General features: G+C 40.8%; 1 protein-coding gene across 1 annotated transcript in view; it reads right to left on the bottom strand.

Annotated features, from left to right (window-relative positions):
• Positions 1-19,321, bottom strand: part of USP39 (ubiquitin specific peptidase 39) — a 29,450-nt gene that overhangs the window by 3,924 nt on the left and 6,205 nt on the right. The window contains exons 4-10 of the mRNA XM_028516411.2: positions 18,456-18,592; positions 17,083-17,235; positions 13,212-13,437; positions 12,569-12,646; positions 10,188-10,255; positions 9,324-9,512; positions 3,966-4,108 (exon numbers count right to left, since the gene is read on the bottom strand). Of these exons, the coding sequence (XP_028372212.1) occupies positions 3,966-4,108; positions 9,324-9,512; positions 10,188-10,255; positions 12,569-12,646; positions 13,212-13,437; positions 17,083-17,235; positions 18,456-18,592 (994 nt within the window). The remainder of the gene's footprint in view (positions 1-3,965; positions 4,109-9,323; positions 9,513-10,187; positions 10,256-12,568; positions 12,647-13,211; positions 13,438-17,082; positions 17,236-18,455; positions 18,593-19,321) is intronic.

Genomic DNA, 19,321 nt, shown 5'->3' with positions numbered 1-19,321 from the left:
GCACAGAAGAAGAAGTAGGACCTGCAAGAGCTACTTGCCTCTTTCCTGCTTTTGACCCCAGCTTTACTCTTCTCCCTCCTTGTGCAGCCCAGCCTTCTCTTCTTTATGTGACCCATCATGGCTACCCCACAGCTTCCCAACTCCTGTTAGTTGCCGAAAAAAACTACTGACTAGGTTCCTTCAACTGGGGCTTAGAAACATCAAATTTATTTTTAATATCTGAACACTTTCAAATATAAAATAAAATTCTTACTATATCTGAAATAAAATATCTTTTTGTGTTTTATTTGTTGAACTCTACCCATTAGTTGAATATAAATGTATACCCGTTACTGTAAAGTAAAGGGCTATAATAAACGCTTACTAAGACAGTTATTAAGAACTTTCAAATAGTTAAATGGGGAAAGATTGACAATTAATGTGAACATTAAGAGACTATGTTAACTACATAATTTTAGGGAAAATATAGCTTCTTCAATCTACAAACATTTAAATAATTTAAGTAATACAAGGTAGAATGAGAGATTATATCATATTTCCAATCTGTGTATAACTGACGTGCCACCACTCATAACATAAAACACAGCAATGTCATCCCCAGAATGCCTAACACATGCTAATGGTGGTTATTACATCTAGGGGTCACTTCCAGGACTTCTAGGTAGCTATCTCCCTTTGAATTTTAGGCTGTAAGTATATTATTTATCCAAAAAATATAAAGCCATTTCAATGTAAACCATGTAATTATAAACAAATATGCAATTTTGTTCTAATTAGGTATATTATGTAGTTTTTCTATGAGTTAGCATTAGCTATTTATTTCTACAGGCTAACAGTGCCCCATATAAACTGCAATACATATTCAACGTTACAGTTTATACATGAGCCCTAAAAAATCCATGAGAGCTCTAGATAGCCAAACTGTCTGGGTCCTCTCCTCCTCTGCTTTAACAACAGCTGTCCAGACTTGTCTCAAAGAGTCCTTGAGAAATCTTCAGGAGTAATTATACTCAAGTTTTTATGGCTGAACCAAAACTGTTTAAGTGGCAAAAGGGAATGAAGATATGTTATATCATTTTGTTTTAGAAAATAGGCAAAGGACACTACCATACTCATATCCCTATCAGAACAGCCCAATTTAAAGAACACCTAATTAGCTGGAAGTAAAACCTTACCTTTTTTTAAAAGACTTTATTTATTTATTTTTAGACAGAGGGGAAGGGTGGGAGAAAGAGGGAAACATCAATGTGTGGTTGCCTCTCTCACGCCCCCTGCTGGGCACCTGACCTGCAACCCAGGCATCTGCCCTGACTGGGAACTGAACCAGCAACCCTTTGGTTCCCAGGCTGGCACTCAATCCATTGAGTCACACCAGCCAGGGCTGAAAGTAAAATTTTAAACCTGTGCTCCAAAAACCCTATCTCCAAATGAGCAGAGGGCACCCAATTGCAAGTCTGATAAACTCTGCTAAAAAGATGCGTTATGAATAAAACACAGGAGAAGAATTAGGCATGAAAAGGGTCCTTTTCAAGAATGGGATTTGGTTAATCTAAAACCAAATTACTCTAAAAGTAATTTCAGTACATAAGAAATTAAGTGCAGGTTTCCAGAATTAGTCACACAATTTGACATTCTCCAAAAGGCTGACTAGTCAAGATGTACAGCTGACACTCAAATGACGTGAAGGCCAGGTGCACTGATCCCCCAAACAGCCAAAGACCCATGTATATCTTTTTACTCCCCCAAAACTTAACTACAGTTGTATCTTGGTATCTACAGGGAACTCGTCCCAGGACCTCCCACAGATATCAAAGCCCAGTGCTCAAGTCCCTTCTATAAAATGGCATGCAATAATGCACACAGCTGGCCCTCCGCATCCTCGGATTCCCATCCGTGGATTGAAAATACTGTTTTCAATCCAAGGCTGTTTGAATTGCAGATACAAAACCTGGGGATATAAAGGGCATACTATATTTATTGAAAAGAATCCACACATAAGTGGACTCACACAGTTCAAACCCATGCTATAACCTTTTTCTCAGCTTCTCCAAAGTAAGCTTTCTGAGGGACAAATCACTGAAGTCACAATTACCAAAAATACAATGCAACTAGTGGCAAAACAAACATACTCCAGGCCCAATATAAAAGAAACCAATGGAGCAAGGAAATTTCTGTGGTGACTGAGCAGGAGCTACCATCCATACAAAGCTTTCCTTTCTCTGGAGCCGCCCTAGAGTCCAGAGTGCTCCTTCCCTCCAGGAACAGCCTGGTGACTGGGGCGATTCACAGGAGTCCAGTTCTGAAATAAAACCCTGATAAGCTGGCTTTCAAACAAATCTCCTCTGTGGTCCCACTCCTGGTAGCAGAAAGCTGGCCTCCTCGTATGGAAATTTCACACAAACAAGATGCTAGTGAAAGAACAGGAAGAAAAATGGGGCAAAAGAGAAAAGGAACTCATCCTGTATTTCTAACTAGAGAGGTTTTCTCTCCCTCCCTCCCACTGTCCTCGAATTGTTGGTCATCATAGACCCAGAAGTAGTAAAATGTTATACCTGGAAGGACCCCTAGGGATCATCTAGTTAAAGCCTCTCATTTTATCCATGAGACAATACATCCAGAATATGCAAATGGCCTGACCAAGGTCACACAGCTAGGACAGCCCAGAACTTAGACCTCTTTAATGTAATTAATTAATTTTTGATTTTGAAGTATGTTTATTAAAGCTGGGGACAGTGAAACAAGGAAGGGCTTAGGATAGAAGTAGTAACAGAAAGACAGTCTAGGTGGGGCTGCTTTAGTTCACTGGAAAGTCAGAGAAAATTGGGCCTTGGGGGCAAATTCAGGAGGTTAGCCTGGGATGAGCTGCCACCGCCCACTGCTTCCCTGGTTGCAACAGACCTCTTTAATTTTAGATACTGCCCTCTTAAACACTACAGAGAGTTAAGAACTGAAACTATTTCCAAAGGAGAAAATCGGCAATCCTGGTACAGTCTGGGCAACTGAGTAATGGAGGAGGATGAAGGGAGAAAGAAAAGATGATGAGCATTTGTCCATTACAGCTCCCATACCACTTTTCAATGGTTAAAAAAAACACTAGTAAACTCTCCGTCATGTTAGTTTTATCGTATATTCATCCAAATTTCCCTCAACAAGAAACTGCTACCTTAGTTAAAGGTCAACACACAGAGACCCACATTTCTTCCTGCCAGCCCTGCTACTTGTTTCTCTACATTCTCACAGATACCGTCTTCAACGTGTGAAACACCATGTGTCCAACACCATGTGTCCGAGGACGAAAGCCAAGTGCCTACCCTGACAAGGGCTTCACAGGAGCTTTCTGAGTTAGAGGATGGCAAAGTAAAAGCACCTGGTACAACACCTCCCAATTCTGCATTAAAATACTCACAAATGTTCATAAAGAGACAACTGCATGGTTAATTAAAAATAAGGCCATACATCAAAATTTGCAACTTCCTCATCAATAGGGAAAAACTGGACAAATTCCAGACTTTACCCTCTGGAGGAAAAATAAGATAGAAGGACCCCAAGATGAGAAACAAATCTGGAGTCATCCTCAACTGTCCATGCCTAACTACAGTGTGCAAGAAGATGTGATGACCGCAAATAGACGAACCTGAACTGCTCGGGATTACCTTCAAAGCCAGGCAGAATCCTACCTGTCCTACCCTACTTTTATCAGCTGTTTTTCCCTACAGTGAAAGACTACGATTCCCAGCAAACAACAGAAAAGATAAAAGGGGGACAGCTTCTATGTAAACATCTATCCTTGAGAACCTTGAAACATTTGTAGCCTTCAAATAAAAACTCTTAACTTATATAATGTGGGTAGGCTCTGTTACTTGTGATTTCCAACTAAACAGTCCAAAATTAATAGTGGTACAAAAACATGAAAAGAAATTCAGGCTCACTCCCCCTAAGAGAAAATGAAGCAGGGTAATACTCACGTAATAGGGAAGTTGACAATAGTTGGATTCTTCTCCACAAAGAAATTGTTCTTAGTGAATCTCTTAATACAAAAAATTAGATATGGAGGCAGCTTGGTGAGCTGGAAGCGCTTCAGAAAGTTCTCCTTGTAAGTCTTATATTCCTAGAGATAGAAAGAAAATTATCAAATTAGTGCTCAAGTATCAGAGCAGGAAAGATGTCAAATCAATAACCTTCCACCTTAAAACACCAGAAAAATAAAGGCAAACTAAACCTAAAGCAAGGAGAAAAAGGAAACAAAATATACTAGAGCAGAAGTTAATGAAATAGAGAATAGAACAATATTTCTGAAATCAGTAAAACCAAAAGCTTGTTCTTTAAAAAGACAAGGCTTAGTGTCCCAGGTTCGATTCCCAGCCAGGGTACATTCCTGGGTTGCAGGCCATAACCCCCAGCAACCGCACATTGATGTTCTCTCTCTCTCTCTCTCTCTCTCTCTCTCTCCCTTCCCTCTCTAAAAATAAATAAAATCTTTAAAAAAAAAAAAAAAAAAAAAAGACAAGGCTTTATTTAGCTTGGCTGACCAAAGAAAAAAGAAAATACTCAAATTATCAGAATCAAAAATGAAGACACTATTGACTTTACAGAAATAACAATGATGATAAAGGACTAGGAACAACAGTATGCCAATACACTAGATACCTTTGATGAAACAGACAAATTCCTAGAAAGACACAAACTACCAAAACTTAAGAAACAGACAATCTGAATAAACCTATAAGGAAAGATTGAAGCTGTTATCAAAAAACTACCCACAAAGAAAGGCCCAGGCCCAGATGGCTTCACTGGTAATTTCTACCAACATGTGAAGAATCATGAACCCCAATTCTTCAAAAACTTTTCCAAATATGAAAGAGGAGGGAATACTTCCAAACTTATTTTACAAGGCCAGTGTTACCCTGACACCAAAACCAGTCAGAGACATCATCAAAAAACTACAGATCAACATTTCTATGAATACAAATGCAAAAATCTTCAACGAAATACTACCATACCAAATCTAACAACATGTAAGAAGAATTATACACCATGACCAAGTAGGATTTATCCAGAAAGATAAAGGTGGGTTAGCATTCAAAATTCAATCAATGCACTATACTATATTAATAGAATAAAAAGCGAAAGGTATAAACCATACAATCATTTCATCAGACACAAAAAAGCATTTGACAAAATCCAACATTGTGAGGAAAACACTCAACAAACTAGAAATAAAAGGTAATGGTCTCAATCTGACGAAGCCAGATGAAGAAGCCATATCTGACATCACACTTAATGGAGAAAGACTTGATGCTTTCCTGGAAGATCATGAACAACAAAAAATGTCTGCATATGCCACTTCTATTGACCACTGTACTAGAGCAGGGTGTCAAACTCATTTTCACCAGGGGTCACATCAGCCTTGCGGTTGCCTTCAAAGGGTCGAATGTAACTTTAGGACTGTATACATGTAACTACTCCTTAACAGTTAAGTGAGAGCTCGGTGCTGCCGCCACGTAGAAACAAGGTGGAGGGCTGGAAAAACAAGCTGGAGGGCCGGATTCAGCCTGCGGGCCTTGTGTTTGCCACCTGTGGACTAGAGGTTCCAGCCAGAATAATCAGGCAAGAAAAAAATAATAATAATAATAAATAGCATCCAAACTGGAAAAAAAAAGTAAATCTATCTCTACTTGCAGATGCCAATCTTGTATATGGAAAATCCTAAGAAGTCCACTACAAAGGTGTTAGAATTAGAGTTCGGCAAGGTTGCAGAACACAAAAAACAATATACAAATATCAACTGAATTTCTACATACATGCAATTAATAATCCAAAACTAAAATGAAGAAAACAATTCCATTTATGACAGCATAAAAAAATAAAATATTTAAAAATAGTCCTGGCCAGGTAGGTCAGTTGGTTAGAATGTTGTCCCAATTGAGGAATACGTGGGTTTGATCCTGGGAAAGGACACATACAAGAATCAACCAATGAATGCATAAATAAGTGGAACAACAAACTGAACTCTCTCTCTCATATCAATAAATAAAAATTTTTTAATATTCAGGAATAAATTTAACAAAAGTTCCGAACTTATCTCTGAAAATTGTAAAACACCGGTAAAAGAAATTAAAAGTATAAACAAATAGAAAAACACCCTATGCTCATGAATCAGAACACCTAGTATTAAGATGGCAATAATCCCCAAAATGATCTACAGAGATTCAACATAATCTCTGTCAGAATCAAGCTGACTTCTTTGAAAAAGAACAAAGCTGGAGGACTCACACTCCCTGATTTCAAAAGTAATTACAAAGCAAAATATACATCAGTGTAAAAGAATGAAGAGTCCAGAAATAAACCGATGTGTCTAGAGTGAAATACTTTTTCAACAAGGATGCTAACACCATTCAATAAGAAAAAAAGTTTTTTCAACAAATAGTGCTAGGGCAACTACGGAGCCACATGCAAAAGAACGAAGTTGAACACTTTCTCACACCATACACAAAAATTCATTTGAAATGGATTAAAGACTGAAATGTAAGAGCTAGAACTACAAAAGTCTTATAAGAAAACATAGAATTTGTTCATGACCAGAGATTTGAAAATGGATTCTTACTGTTCCTTTTCATTTGTTTTTTTCTAATCTTTACCCCAGATATGCTTTTTATTGATTTGAGAGAGGAGGGCAAGAAGAGAGAAACATCAATGCAAGAGAGAAGCATCAAGCAGTTGTCTCCTATACATGCCCTGACTGGGGATCGAACCCACAACCTAGGTATGTGCCCTGACTGGGAATAAAACCCTCAACTATTTGTTGTATAAGATGATGCTCCAACCAACTGAGCCACCCAGCCAGACTGGATTCTTACATTTGACAACAAAAGCACACAAAAGAAAAAACAGATTTATTTCATCAAAACTGAAAACTTTTGTGCTTCAAATGATACTATCAAGAGGGTGAAAATGCAATCCATAGAATGGGAGAAAATATTTGCAAAGTCATAACATCTGATAAGGGAGTAGTATTTAAATTATATGGATGCTCCTCAATTACTTATGATGGGGTGTGGTAAGCTGAAAATATATGTAGTAACCTAAAAATGCGCTTAATACACCTAACCTACTGAGGTGTGCAGAATACTTACATTAACCTACAGTTGGAAAAAATCATCTAACACAATGAATACACTGTAGAGCATCAACTTTTAACTCTGATGATTGCATGGCTGACTGGAAGCTGTTGCTGCCAATGCCCAGTATATCACTAACCTGGGAAAAGATCAAAATTCAAAATTTGAAGAATAGTCCTGGCCAGGTAGCTCAGTTGGTTGGAGCATTGTCCCAATACACCAAGGTTGCAGCTTCAATCCTTGGTCAGGGCACACATAAAAAGCAACCAATGAATGTATAAATAATTGGAACACCCCCAGTCAGGGTACATGCCTGGGTTGCAGGCCATGCCCTGCAGCAACCGCACATTGATGTTTCTCTCTGTCTCTCTCTCTCTCTTTCCCTTCCCTCCAAAAATAAATAAATAAAATCTTTTAAAAAAATGTAAGTTTTTATAAATAATAATAATAATAATAATAATAATAATTGGAACACCAAGTTGATGCCTGTCTGTCCCTCCCTCTCTCTAAAGTCAAGTAAAAAAAAAACAAACTTCAATACTGTCAGCCTACAATGATTACTTAGCAGTTAATGAGAAAGCATGCGGTGGTGGGGACAATTTCACCATGGACCATTAGTACCACATTCACATACCAAGGAGCAATTTGGTTTTAGCTGAACAAACACATTATAATAGCACTGTTAATCATTTTTAATGGTTTCAAAGTTTTGTTTGTATGTAACTTGTAAGTTTGCTATAATTTTATACTTGCTTAAAATCGTAAGTATAAGGAACTTAGAGCAACATTTAAGTTTATACTAATTTAAGTAATAATATAGTAAAAATAAATTTAAATCAATACTCAGGGTCCATGGGAATCTTAAGTTTAAACAGTGATAATAGGGATCAAGTGACATAGTTGAAACCGTAAGAAGAAAAATCTGAGTTTAGATTCCCAGGTCTGTCACTTAAAGCCAATAAAATAAAGAACTGAGCTATACAAGCCCTAAGGTCTCTCTCTCACCTCCCCAAAATGAAACGACATTTTAGATACTATTACCTTTGTGTGTGTGTGTGTGTGTGTGTGTGTGTGTGCGCGCGCGCGCGCGCACCTGGTGCCTGCGACATGGGCAACTGCAACTGCACAGGGCCACCCAGTGCTTGTTCTGCGTATTATGCTCACTAACAATTCCTGAAAACTGACTAGGGTATTGGATGGAAACAGTAATGGCAGTCAGGGAGGTGTGTTCTAGAGACTTCTAGGGCTGGCTGCCTAGCTCACAATACTTCCTTCTTAAGGAAAGATTTCTATTCACAGGGTCCTTGACCAGAAAGAACACCTGATCCAAGCGAGCCTTCCAACTCCCTCCTAGGAACCAGGAGAAGAGAGGCAGCTGCTGCATACCGCAGCCACTGAGTCGGGCTAATGGCAGCCCTTGTAAGGGACAGTCAGCAGACCACCAGTTCTGAGAATGCCCTCACTCCAGTTTCTGTCATTCCCAAGTCCTGCCTGCTCAGTTCAAGCCTTCCTAAGACCCTAAGACATGCCTTCCAATAAAGTTCCTCTTTTCCTTAACTAGTTTTCTTGTTGGTATTTAATATGTATAAACAAGAGTCTTTGCTAATAAAGGATTAAATCTATCTAGGATGAAGAAGGGAATTAAACCAAGAGACAGCTCAGTAAATAAAAAGAAACTTTTAACTTGATACAGTAAGAATAAAGTACTTGTTTATTTATATTTTAGTTACTTTTTTCCACTTTAATACTAATGTCATATTTTTTAAAAGTCAGGAATTCTTCCTACTTTTTGACTTTCTACTGTCCTATCTACCTCTCCTTCTTCCATACTAACCAGAGGCAGAAGGTTTAAAGGCACATTTGAAAATATAAGAGAGGACAGTATACTTCCAGTTAAGAGTTGTAGAGCAATCAGCTAGAAACAGCATGGGGTCTGAGAGGCTCACCTAGGACAATACACTTTACAACAGAATAATGTATTATATACCTGTGGCAATTTCTAAATATAAAAAGAAAAATGAAAAGAAAATTAAAAATCAAGGGGGCATGGGCTGGACAGAGGAGGGCAAAGGGGAAAAAACTTGGATAACTATGACAGAATAAACAAACAAATAAATAAAAGCAACCAATGCATAAATAAGTGGGGGGAAAAAAGTCAAGGAAGAAAGAGGTATTCGCAGGGCAGCAGGTGTGCAAATGGGCTACCTTCTCAGTGATGCCGTTAAACTTGGCCAGGATGTTGAAGAGCGGCACCTGGGGGATGATGAGCTGCTCCTTCTCGTCTTTGTAGAGGGGTGCCGTAGGAAGGTCCAGTGTGAGGTACATGAAGGTGGACTCCACCATTGTCTCCTGGTACTCATCATTATGAAGCAGCTGTTCTTTTTCTTCCGCTGGCTAAAAATGAAAAAAAGGAAGGGAAGAAGAAATGTAAGGAGCAAGAGACCAGCACAGACAGAAAAACAATGTTTTTGTTACATTTACATTGTGCTTCCTTTTTTAATGAAGTGAAGTCAATAGACTGGGCAGCTTCACCACCTAATTAGATTAATGCAAGAATATGGGCTTTTATCTTCAGAGATTTTACTTAAATACCAAGACTATTTTAAAAGCTAGATCTACCCTGGCTGGCATAGCTCAGTGGATTGAGCACGGGCTGGGAACCAAAGTGTCCCAGGTTCGATTCCCAGCCAGGGTACATTCCTGGGTTGCAGGCCATAACCCCCAACAACCGCACATTGATGTTTCTCTCTCTCTCTCCCTCCCTTCCCTCTCTAAAAATAAATAAATAAAATATTAAAAAAAAAAAGCTAGATCTAGAATGCTTATCTGAGCTTCTGAAAAAGCACGCCAGCACCACCCAATCACCAGACCACTTAAACCAGCAGACCCTACCCAACCACTAACTCCCAAACTCAAGGCACACTAATGGGCTAGGAACCTGAGGGAACTAGCACCTGGCAGGTGTTTTATAGACCCTCTTCCTGGGGCAAGAGGCCGTACTGGTTCTGTAAGCATCTGTTTATCAACCCTACATGCACTCAGTCTGAGACTCAGGTTCAACCTACTCACCAGGTCAGGATGAGGAAGCTTTTTAGTGAAGATTCTCATGGACCCCTGGAAAACATCAGTCACAATAGCTGTACAAACACAAATCAAAATGCAAATTCTATCAGGTTGGAAAGTATTTCCATAATAGTCCTACCTTCTAAATTTCTGAAATAAACCAACATCTTCTAGCATAAAACCCAAAGCTATCACTAAACACAGAAGTACCTTTGTAATGTATACCACCATGGTAGCTTTATAATTATTTGTGTGAATAATTTTTATGTCTGTCTTCTCCACATAATGCCCTTTGACCACCACCTTCCCCCATACAAGGCCTGGCCCATAAAAGGAGTTAAAGAAACATTCATCGAGACTGTTATGAGGAACAGAGACAGGCAGCTGGGGCAGAGAGTAGGACCAGCAAGGTGGCAGCTGGCAGCCTCACATTTGCATGCAGATAAACCCAGAGGAACAACTGTGGAACAACACAGTCCACACAACCCAGGGTTCCAGCATGGGGAAATAAAGCCTCAAAACCTTTGGCTGTAAAAACTTATGGGGGTTACAGCAGCAGGAGAAACTCCCAGCCTTATAGGAGAGTTCGTTGGAGAGACACACAGGATCCTAAAACATACCCAAACCCACCCACCCAAGAATCAGCACCAGAAGGGTCCAATTTGCTTGTGGGTAGCCAGGGAAGTGACTGAAAGCCAGCAGAGAGCCCAGCAAGTGGCACTGTTCTCTCTGGGATACCCCCCACCACCACCACATACAGTGCCACACTGCGGCGATGTGAGTTGCCCTGCCCTGGCAAATATGTGAGGCTCTGCCCCTTACAACTGCAAAATAGTTGCAAGGAGACAAAAACAATATGGCCAAAATGAAAGAACAGATCAAAGCTCCAAAAATAGAACTAAGTGATGAAGAGATAGCCAACCTATCAGATGCACAGTCCAAAACACTGGTAGTCAGGATGCTCACAGAAATGAGTGAGTGTGGCCGCAAAATCGAGGAAAAAGTGAAGGCTATGAAAAGTGAAATAAAAGAAAATATACAGGGAACCAACAGTGAAGGGAAGGAAACCAGGACTCAAATCAACGATTTGGAGAAGAAAGGAAGAAATATTCAACCAGAACAGAATGAAGAAACAAGGATTCAAAAAAATGAGGAGAGGCTTAGGAATCTCTGGGACAACTTTAAACATTAAAGTTAAAGTTAAACAACTTTAAACAGGAAGAGCAAAAAATGGAAAACTTACTTGAAAAACTAATGAAGGAGAACTTCCCCAATCTGGCAAAGGAAGTAGACTACCAGGAAGTCCAGGAAGCTCAGAGAATCCCAAAGAAGTTAGACCCAAGGAAGCACACACCAAGGCACATCATAATTACATTACCCAAGATAAAATATAAGGGGAGAATCTTAGAAGCAGCAAGAGCAAAAGAGACAGATACCTACAAAAGAGTTCCCATCAGACTGTCAGCTGATTTCTCAAAAGAACCCTTGCGGGCAGGAAGGGGCTGGAAAGAAGTATTCCAAGTCATGAAAGACAAGGACCTCCATCCAAGATTACTCTATCCAGCAAAGCTATCATTTAGAATGGAAGGGCAGATAAAATGCTACCCAGATAAGGTAAAGTTAAAGGAGTTCATCATCACCAAGCCCTTATATGAAATGTTAAAGGGACTTATCTAAGAAAAAGAAGATCAAAAACTATGAACAGTAAAATGACAACAAACTCACATCTATCAACTGAACCTAAAAACAAAAACAAACTAAGCAAACAACTAGAACAGGAACAGAATCACAGAAATGGAGATCACATGGAGGGTTCTCAGCAGAGAGGGGGAGGGAGGAGAGTGGGGGGAAAGGTACAGGGAATGAAAAGCATAAATGGTAGGTACAAAACAGACAGGGGGAGGTTAAGAATAGTACAGGAAATGGAGAAGCCAAGGAGTTTATAGTACATCCCATGGACATGAACTAAGGGGGCGGGGGGAATGCTGATGGGAGATGGGGTGCAGGGCGGAGGGGAATAAAAGGGAGAAAAAATTGAGAAAGAAAGAAAAAAACAACAACAAAAAAAGAAAAAAGTCAACAATATAAATATTTCCATGGGTGGACAGGGAGAAGATGTCACTCACTAGTGGCTTCCTTCTGCTTCTCGTGACAAATACAACTCTTCAGCAGAAAAAAACAAAAACAAATAAAATTAAATAAAATCTGTAAGAAAAAAGAAAACTAGAGAGGGGCCTATTCAGCAACAAAATTTAGCCCATGTGTCCATAAATGCCATCCAAACACAAAAAGATTAAATAGTTATTTAGAAAAGGATAAGAAGTGTGCAGGTTCTTAAAAGGAAGCAAACAAAAAAGAGCTCTCTTTTACAAAATGGCAGGACTCACTCTTCTTTTTCTTCTTTGTGCCTCCCAGAGCTGAGTGCAGAGCGTTCAGAAACCAAGACAAAAAGTCGACTCCATCCCCTGAAAAAGAAGAGCAGGACATGTTGAAGCGAGGAGGCAGCACGATAACCCAAACCACAGACTGGCTGGCCGGACTCAGTGTCCCAGCGGTCTTCTTCTTGGGCCACGCCATCCTATCCACCCCCTGGGGATCCTCCTCTGTCTGGCCATTAAATGCTCAAGGTCAAGCTCTTAAGTCTTCTGACCTTTACTGTCTCCCGAGGCTCTCTGATCCAACCGGGATCTTCGATTATCAACTCTACTCCAAACCTGCATCTCATCACCCACCAAAAGCCATTACTGAACTTTCCCTCTAAGTCATTCCTCAGCCAGGGTAACAATTCTAAACATATCTGATGTTGTATCTTTACTTAAAAGCCTTCACTGACTCCCCATTATTATCAAAATATAAGTCAAGCTCCTTATAGTGGCTTATAAACCAAACAATCTAGTCCCTCCCTCCCAGCCTCCACTCAGTTCTCATCATTCTCCCTTGGAACCAAAGGTCTAGCCAATTGCAGTCTTCTGGCTGGGCCAGGCAGCTTCAGTCCACAGTGTCAAAAAATATGAATGACTTGCTCATTACCTTGTTTGGTGATCTGAAAAGTCTTCTTGCTGCAAAGTACAACAGCCTGAAGCATCTCATGGGGAGAGACATGGGCCTTGAAATTTCGAGGGTTCCAGAGCTTTCTCATCAGCTCTCCGAAACGCTGGACCAGCAAGAACATGATATCCCCTGGAGGACGCTTGATGTTCTTATAATTGTCTTCTTCCAGGAAGTAGTTCCGAAGAGGAGGAACATTAGACAGAGCCTGGAGTCAAACACTCTGATTAATCAAAAGTCCCTTTGCAAGGCCCCTGAAAGCCAAGCTCTTCCAACTAAAGTTCTTCTAACAGAGCTGTGCCTGCGACAGCCTTAAAGAGTGAGACGTTAACACTCATGTTTAGAGCTCATGTTATAGCAACATCTCCTCTTTTTTGTTTAATCTTTATTGTACTTTTTCCATTATCATTTAGTCCCCTTATACCCACTCCGCCCAGCAATCACCACAACGTTGTCACATCCATGAGTCCTTTTTCCTTTCGGCTCAATCCCTGCAGCCCCTAACCTCCCCCACCACACTGTCATGCAACATCTTTCACATGGAACTTCACACAAAAACCAATTCTGCACACTTTGCTGACATGAATATAACACGAGTTTTTTAAAGTATATTTTATTGATTATGCTATTACAGTTTTCCCAATTTTTTTTCTCCCTTCTATCCCCCTTCTGCCCTGCACCCCCCACCCTCCAACATTCACCCCTCCCTTAGTTCATGCCATGGGTTGGACATATCTTTGGCTTCTCTGTTTCCTACACTTAGGTTTTTTGTTGTTGTTGTTAAAAGGTATTGAAATCCCTATTCACCAACTAGCTTATTTAATAATTTCCTTTTCCTCTAATTAAGCCTATGACTATGTTTGGATTCATAAGGAATTAAAGGCCCTGGCTGGTGTGGCTGAATGGAGTGAGTGTCAGCCTGCGAATCAAAAGTCAACAGTTCAATTCCCAGTCAGGGCACATGCCTGGGCTGCAGGCCAGGTCCCCAGGGGGATACACGAGAGGCAACCACACACTGATGTTTCTCTCCCTTTTTCTTCCCCCCTTCCTCTCTCTAAAAATAGATTTTAAAATATTTTTTAAAAAATGAATTAAAGGCTAGAAACACAAATGCTCTTCATCATCCACTTGGCTGAGGCAGAGATAAATATCTGGAGACGACAATTTCCCCACCTCTCAAACATACATTAAAATAATATTAATAAAAGTTGGTGTTCTCCTCAAATACACTAACAAAAGATGGTAATAAAACCACACAAATGTATATAAAAGTGAATGTACTGCTATGATGGAAAATGGTCAAAAGGAATAAAAATAAATTTTAGCTCACTAAGCAAAAAGACATACCAGCCACATTAGTTCATTAAGGAATACATGTTCATTAGTGTGAGCAACAAAGCTGGGGAACTGGGGGCAGGGCGAAGACCACAGAACAGACTAGAAATAAATGTAGTCTTCCCCCAAGTCCTTCCTGACAGGTTCATGAGCCCTCACCAGCACTGGGTGTACTAGGAGCACAACTTTCTTTGGCAGAGTAATGCATTTAGAGAGGAGGACAGAGAGTTCTACTGAATACAACAAACCCAGGAGAAGCTGGCGAGGACAACTCAGGATGCAGAGAGCACCATGACCTCAGAGGCAATGAGGAAAGCTTGCACCCCTACAAGCTTAGCTCAGCGGAAGGAAGGAAGGAAGGAAAGAAGTTAGTTTCTCTCAAAAGGCGAAGAATATGGTAAAGTTTATCCTAATTCTGTTACCCATGCTCTGGCTTCAGCAACAATACAAATAGTAGGTGTCCTCCCTCGGAGAGAGATTATCCAGTCTCCATTCAGGGTACATGGGCCATTCAATCCTTACTTTAGTGGAAACATTTTCACAGAGGATTTGTTCACCGACTCATTTTTGTAAATAAAGAGAACTTCCTGCCCTGGCTGGCGTAGCTCAGTGGATTGAGCACGGGCTGGGAACTAAAAGTGTCCCAGGTTCAATTCCCAGCCAGGGTACATGCCTGGGTTGCAGGCCATAACCCCCATCAACCGCACATTGATGTTTCTCTCTCTCTCTTTCTCCCTCCCTTCCCTCTCTAAAAAAAATAAATGAATAAAATCTTTAAAAAAAAAAAAAAAAAAGAGAACTTCCTACGGACACTAAAACCCATCACAAAACCAAGCTAACCACCCTGACCATGTCCAAACCCTATCTGTCCATCGGGAGCGGTCTTCACTAAGCTGTGAGAGAGTGTAAGAGGGACAGTCTGCAGCCTCTGTTCCCCTAAGGATGTGATCTTCCCACTGATGACACCAGTGGCAGACACCAAAACTAACGGATATTCTTTTTAATTTTTATACTGCATTCTTTATGCAAAAATACCATCAACAAAGTTTAAAAGCCAAAACAAGAACTAGAAGGAAATAGCTGCAACATACACAATAGAAAAGGGCTAAAATACTTATTAAAGCTCAGTAAAATGAACCACCAATAGAAAACTGACTGCATAAAACACAACAACTCATGAAAAAATGTATTATCAACTTCAGAAGCGAATTTTTTTTTAAAAGGTAGGTTAAAAAAAGGATATACCCATCAAAATGGAAAAAAAAATTCAGTGGCAACAGTGATAATGCAAAATGAAGAATACCCTTTTGTTTTGCTGGTGGGTTTACAAATTGCTACAAACCCTCTATTGCCTAGATTCTAGGTCCTAGATGCATTGATAAAGAAGTGAAGGTTAAGCCCTGGCTGGCGTAGCTCAGTGGATTGAGCGCGGGCTGGGAACTACAGTGTCCCAGGTTCGATTCCCAGCCAGGGTACATTCCTGGGTTGCAGGCCATAACTCCCAGCAACCGCACATTGATGTTTCTCTCTCTCTCTCCCTCTCTCTCTCTCTCTCTCTCTCTCTTTCTCTCTTTCCCTCTCTCTCCCCCCTTCCCTCCCTAAAAATGGATGAACAAAATCTTAAAAAAAAAAAAAGTGAAGGTTAAAGAACATAACAAAATGTAACATTGTCACATAAAGTATAAGACTAGAAGTAGGATACTCATTGTAACAGCAGTAACAGAAAAAAAATGAGCCCTAGCAAGCGGCATTTTGAGCTTGGGAGGAGAGGAGGGAGGGAAGGAAGGAAGGAGGGAAGGGGAGAGAGAACTACATCTTCCGATGTAGTTGCCTCCCGAACGTGTCCTGACCAGAGATCGAACCCACAACCTCGGTATGTGCTGTGACCAGAAATCAAACCCACAACCTTCCAGGGTATGGACGATGCTCCAACCAACTGAGCCATCTGGCCAGGGCTCATGTTTATGATTTTTTTTGGTCAAGTAGGATTATTGTTTAATTTTCTTACTTACGCTTACCGATATCTTCTAATTTTTCTGAAATGTGCACATATTACTCGTTAATTTTTATTTTTCTCCCTCATTTAATATTTTAAATAAAACTTAATTACAAATAGGGCAACTTCCACTTTTTGCCCTTTCTACTTCAGGGCTTAAGCACACAGGTGGGGCCAAGACATCTGACGACTGGCACAGTGAGTACTTGCACCGCCTAGGATGTGTACTTCCCATCAGGTGCTGCCAGGCCACACACAGGTTCTGTCTCTCATCCCCTGGTTGCTCCAGAGACCTTGAGCCCAGAGGCTGAGAAAGGGCTCACCATCTTGCAGCAGTGCCTTGTGAGCAGACATAGGAATGTTCTGCTTGGTACAGAACAAGTACTCAAGCTGAGTCCGCAGTAAGACTTGGAGGTCTGAGGACGACCTGACTGTACTCTAGCAGAGGTGGTCATTTCTTGGCTGACCTTCACAGTGTTCCCTTGCTATACCTCTCCCTCACTGTTCCCTTCTTGATCCTACCTGAAGGACAGCGTTGGCATAGTCGTTGGCCTTTATGTTATTCAGGCCCACAATACCTGGCAGGTAAGTGGTACCATCATATGCCCGGGACAATTTGGCTTGCTTGTCCAAGTTTGCAATCTGCTGCTTTGTGAAAGTGGGCTTCAACACATACTGCAAAGCAAAAGAAAATTCTACGTTGTTTTAGGGCCGCCTAGTTCACAAGATATATTTGGAATAGCAATTTCTGCCAAAAACAAAAAACCCTTTGGTCATGAACATCTCACCACACACCCAAAGAGCTCCCCACAACAGGTATAAAGGCTAGGGTAACATGGAGTAGGCTCTCTCCACATTATTAATCTAGAAGAGGATAGCCGTGTTTAACCCAAAATTACTGAATCTCGGGTTTTTCCTCAAACCTCAGGTTGAGTCAACCTCGTGGTAAACCACTGCAGAAGCTGCAAGACACTCAAGTCTCCGAAGGTGGCAGGGGTCTGGGTCTTAAGTGAGACTTCACACAGAGCTGGCCCATGGGCCCAGTGCAGAGCAGGAGCGGCTCCGCCCCAGTGTGGAAGGCTGAGGGACCTCACGACTCCCTAGGGTGGGAGGGGCAGGATAGGATCCTTCCCAGTTGTAGAGCTACATGTGTCATGTCACAGGCTGGACAGAGTCGCTACTAACCCCCTTCAAAATCCTGAGTTTATTCGTTTCTCCCTCTGTAAATAATGTCCATGATCAGTTAGTTTAACTTCAACTATTAATATGCCTATAAAAGTTACAAAAGTAACATAAGTGTAACAGTATTTCAACTACTCTAAACACTGACCTTTCCTTAAAAAAGAGCTTTCAGTGCAATGAATATGTAGCCACTTGCTAAAAAGGAAAATAATAATTAAAAGATCCAACATTAACCAAAGCCCAAAGGACTTTCCATGCTTTCCACTTAAGTACAGTGACTCTTGGCAAATGTCACAAACAGGAACCAAGAGGGGGACAAGGTGGCCATTGGGGCAACAGTGTATCAAAAGTAGCTGGGAGCAGCAATACAGCTTGGTACCCGCTGTCCTGTGCCAGGCCCAAATCATGTCCTTACTCCAAGTGTGGGAAGATAATTTATTCCATAAAAATGCTTTCATGCCAATTCATAAGTAACCATATTTTTTCAGTCTCAACCCTCAACATTAAAAGCAGAAATGATGGCTACATTGCAGACCGAGGGCCATTATCAAGAATCCTGACCTCCTTTCTCAGTTTCCCTGGTTCCTCCCAAAGGGAAAGAAGCCTCTTCAAGACCCAGGGGCTGAGATTCTCCCCTGGCTGAGGCAGATCCCAGGGTCCCTGGGATGGTTCTTGGGAGAACCGGTTCCAAGCCAGCCCTCTGGGACACGCACCGTGATATCCTCCAGCGAGGAATCGATGATCTCGTAGTTGTCGGGAAGGCAGTAAAACTTGAGGGTGTGGAGGTTGAGGAAGACATGGTGGCTAAACTGCACACTGTGAATGTAGGCATGAGACTTCAAACCCCGGCCTACAAGGAAGAATGAAAGGCTGTAGAAGAAACGGCATATTCCAGAAAGGCAAAGATCAAGTTCAATTTTTTCTTTCATTATTTTGTATTGGAACATGTTAACATTAGCAAAAACAAAGCACTGTGCCATCTATGAAATGAGTCTCCCACATGAACTTCTCTCATTACAGCAGCTAGCAAGAGAATAGCACAATCGCCACTTTATTCCCTGGATGGCGTAAGACATTGGTTGGGAGAACTAATTTCCTATGTATGAATATGAAATATAAATGTGTGTGCATGTATATATACATATACAAGTTGACTTCATGTATTATCAGAAATTGAGAATATCTATGGGTATATTATATACAGCACACGCACACACATACACAGATATGCACACATGCGCACGCACACACGCTGTGACAGTCCATCATCACTGAGTCCTGATTTCCCAACTGCCCACATTCAGGACAATCCTGTACCTAAGTACCTTTGTTCATCATTGCCACCCCTCTCTAGAATATCTCTCCTTTAACTCACTCAAAACCTACAAGTCCTGCCAGTTCAAGCGCCACCTCCATCTCCTCCATGAATTCAATACAAACACTCCAGCTAACAGAACTCTTTGTACTCACATATTTCAACTCCTACCGTCCTTATTTATATTCAGTGCCACACAGTCCAGCAGTAATCTTTATGGTCTTACTGAGTTTGCCGATTGTTATGTGTTAACCTTGACTGTAA

Source organism: Phyllostomus discolor, chromosome 6 (assembly GCF_004126475.2).
Source record: "Phyllostomus discolor isolate MPI-MPIP mPhyDis1 chromosome 6, mPhyDis1.pri.v3, whole genome shotgun sequence".
NCBI classification, from domain to species: domain Eukaryota; kingdom Metazoa; phylum Chordata; class Mammalia; order Chiroptera; family Phyllostomidae; genus Phyllostomus; species Phyllostomus discolor.
Note: the sequence above shows the minus strand (reverse complement) of the source record. Positions and strands in the feature narration are given on the sequence as shown.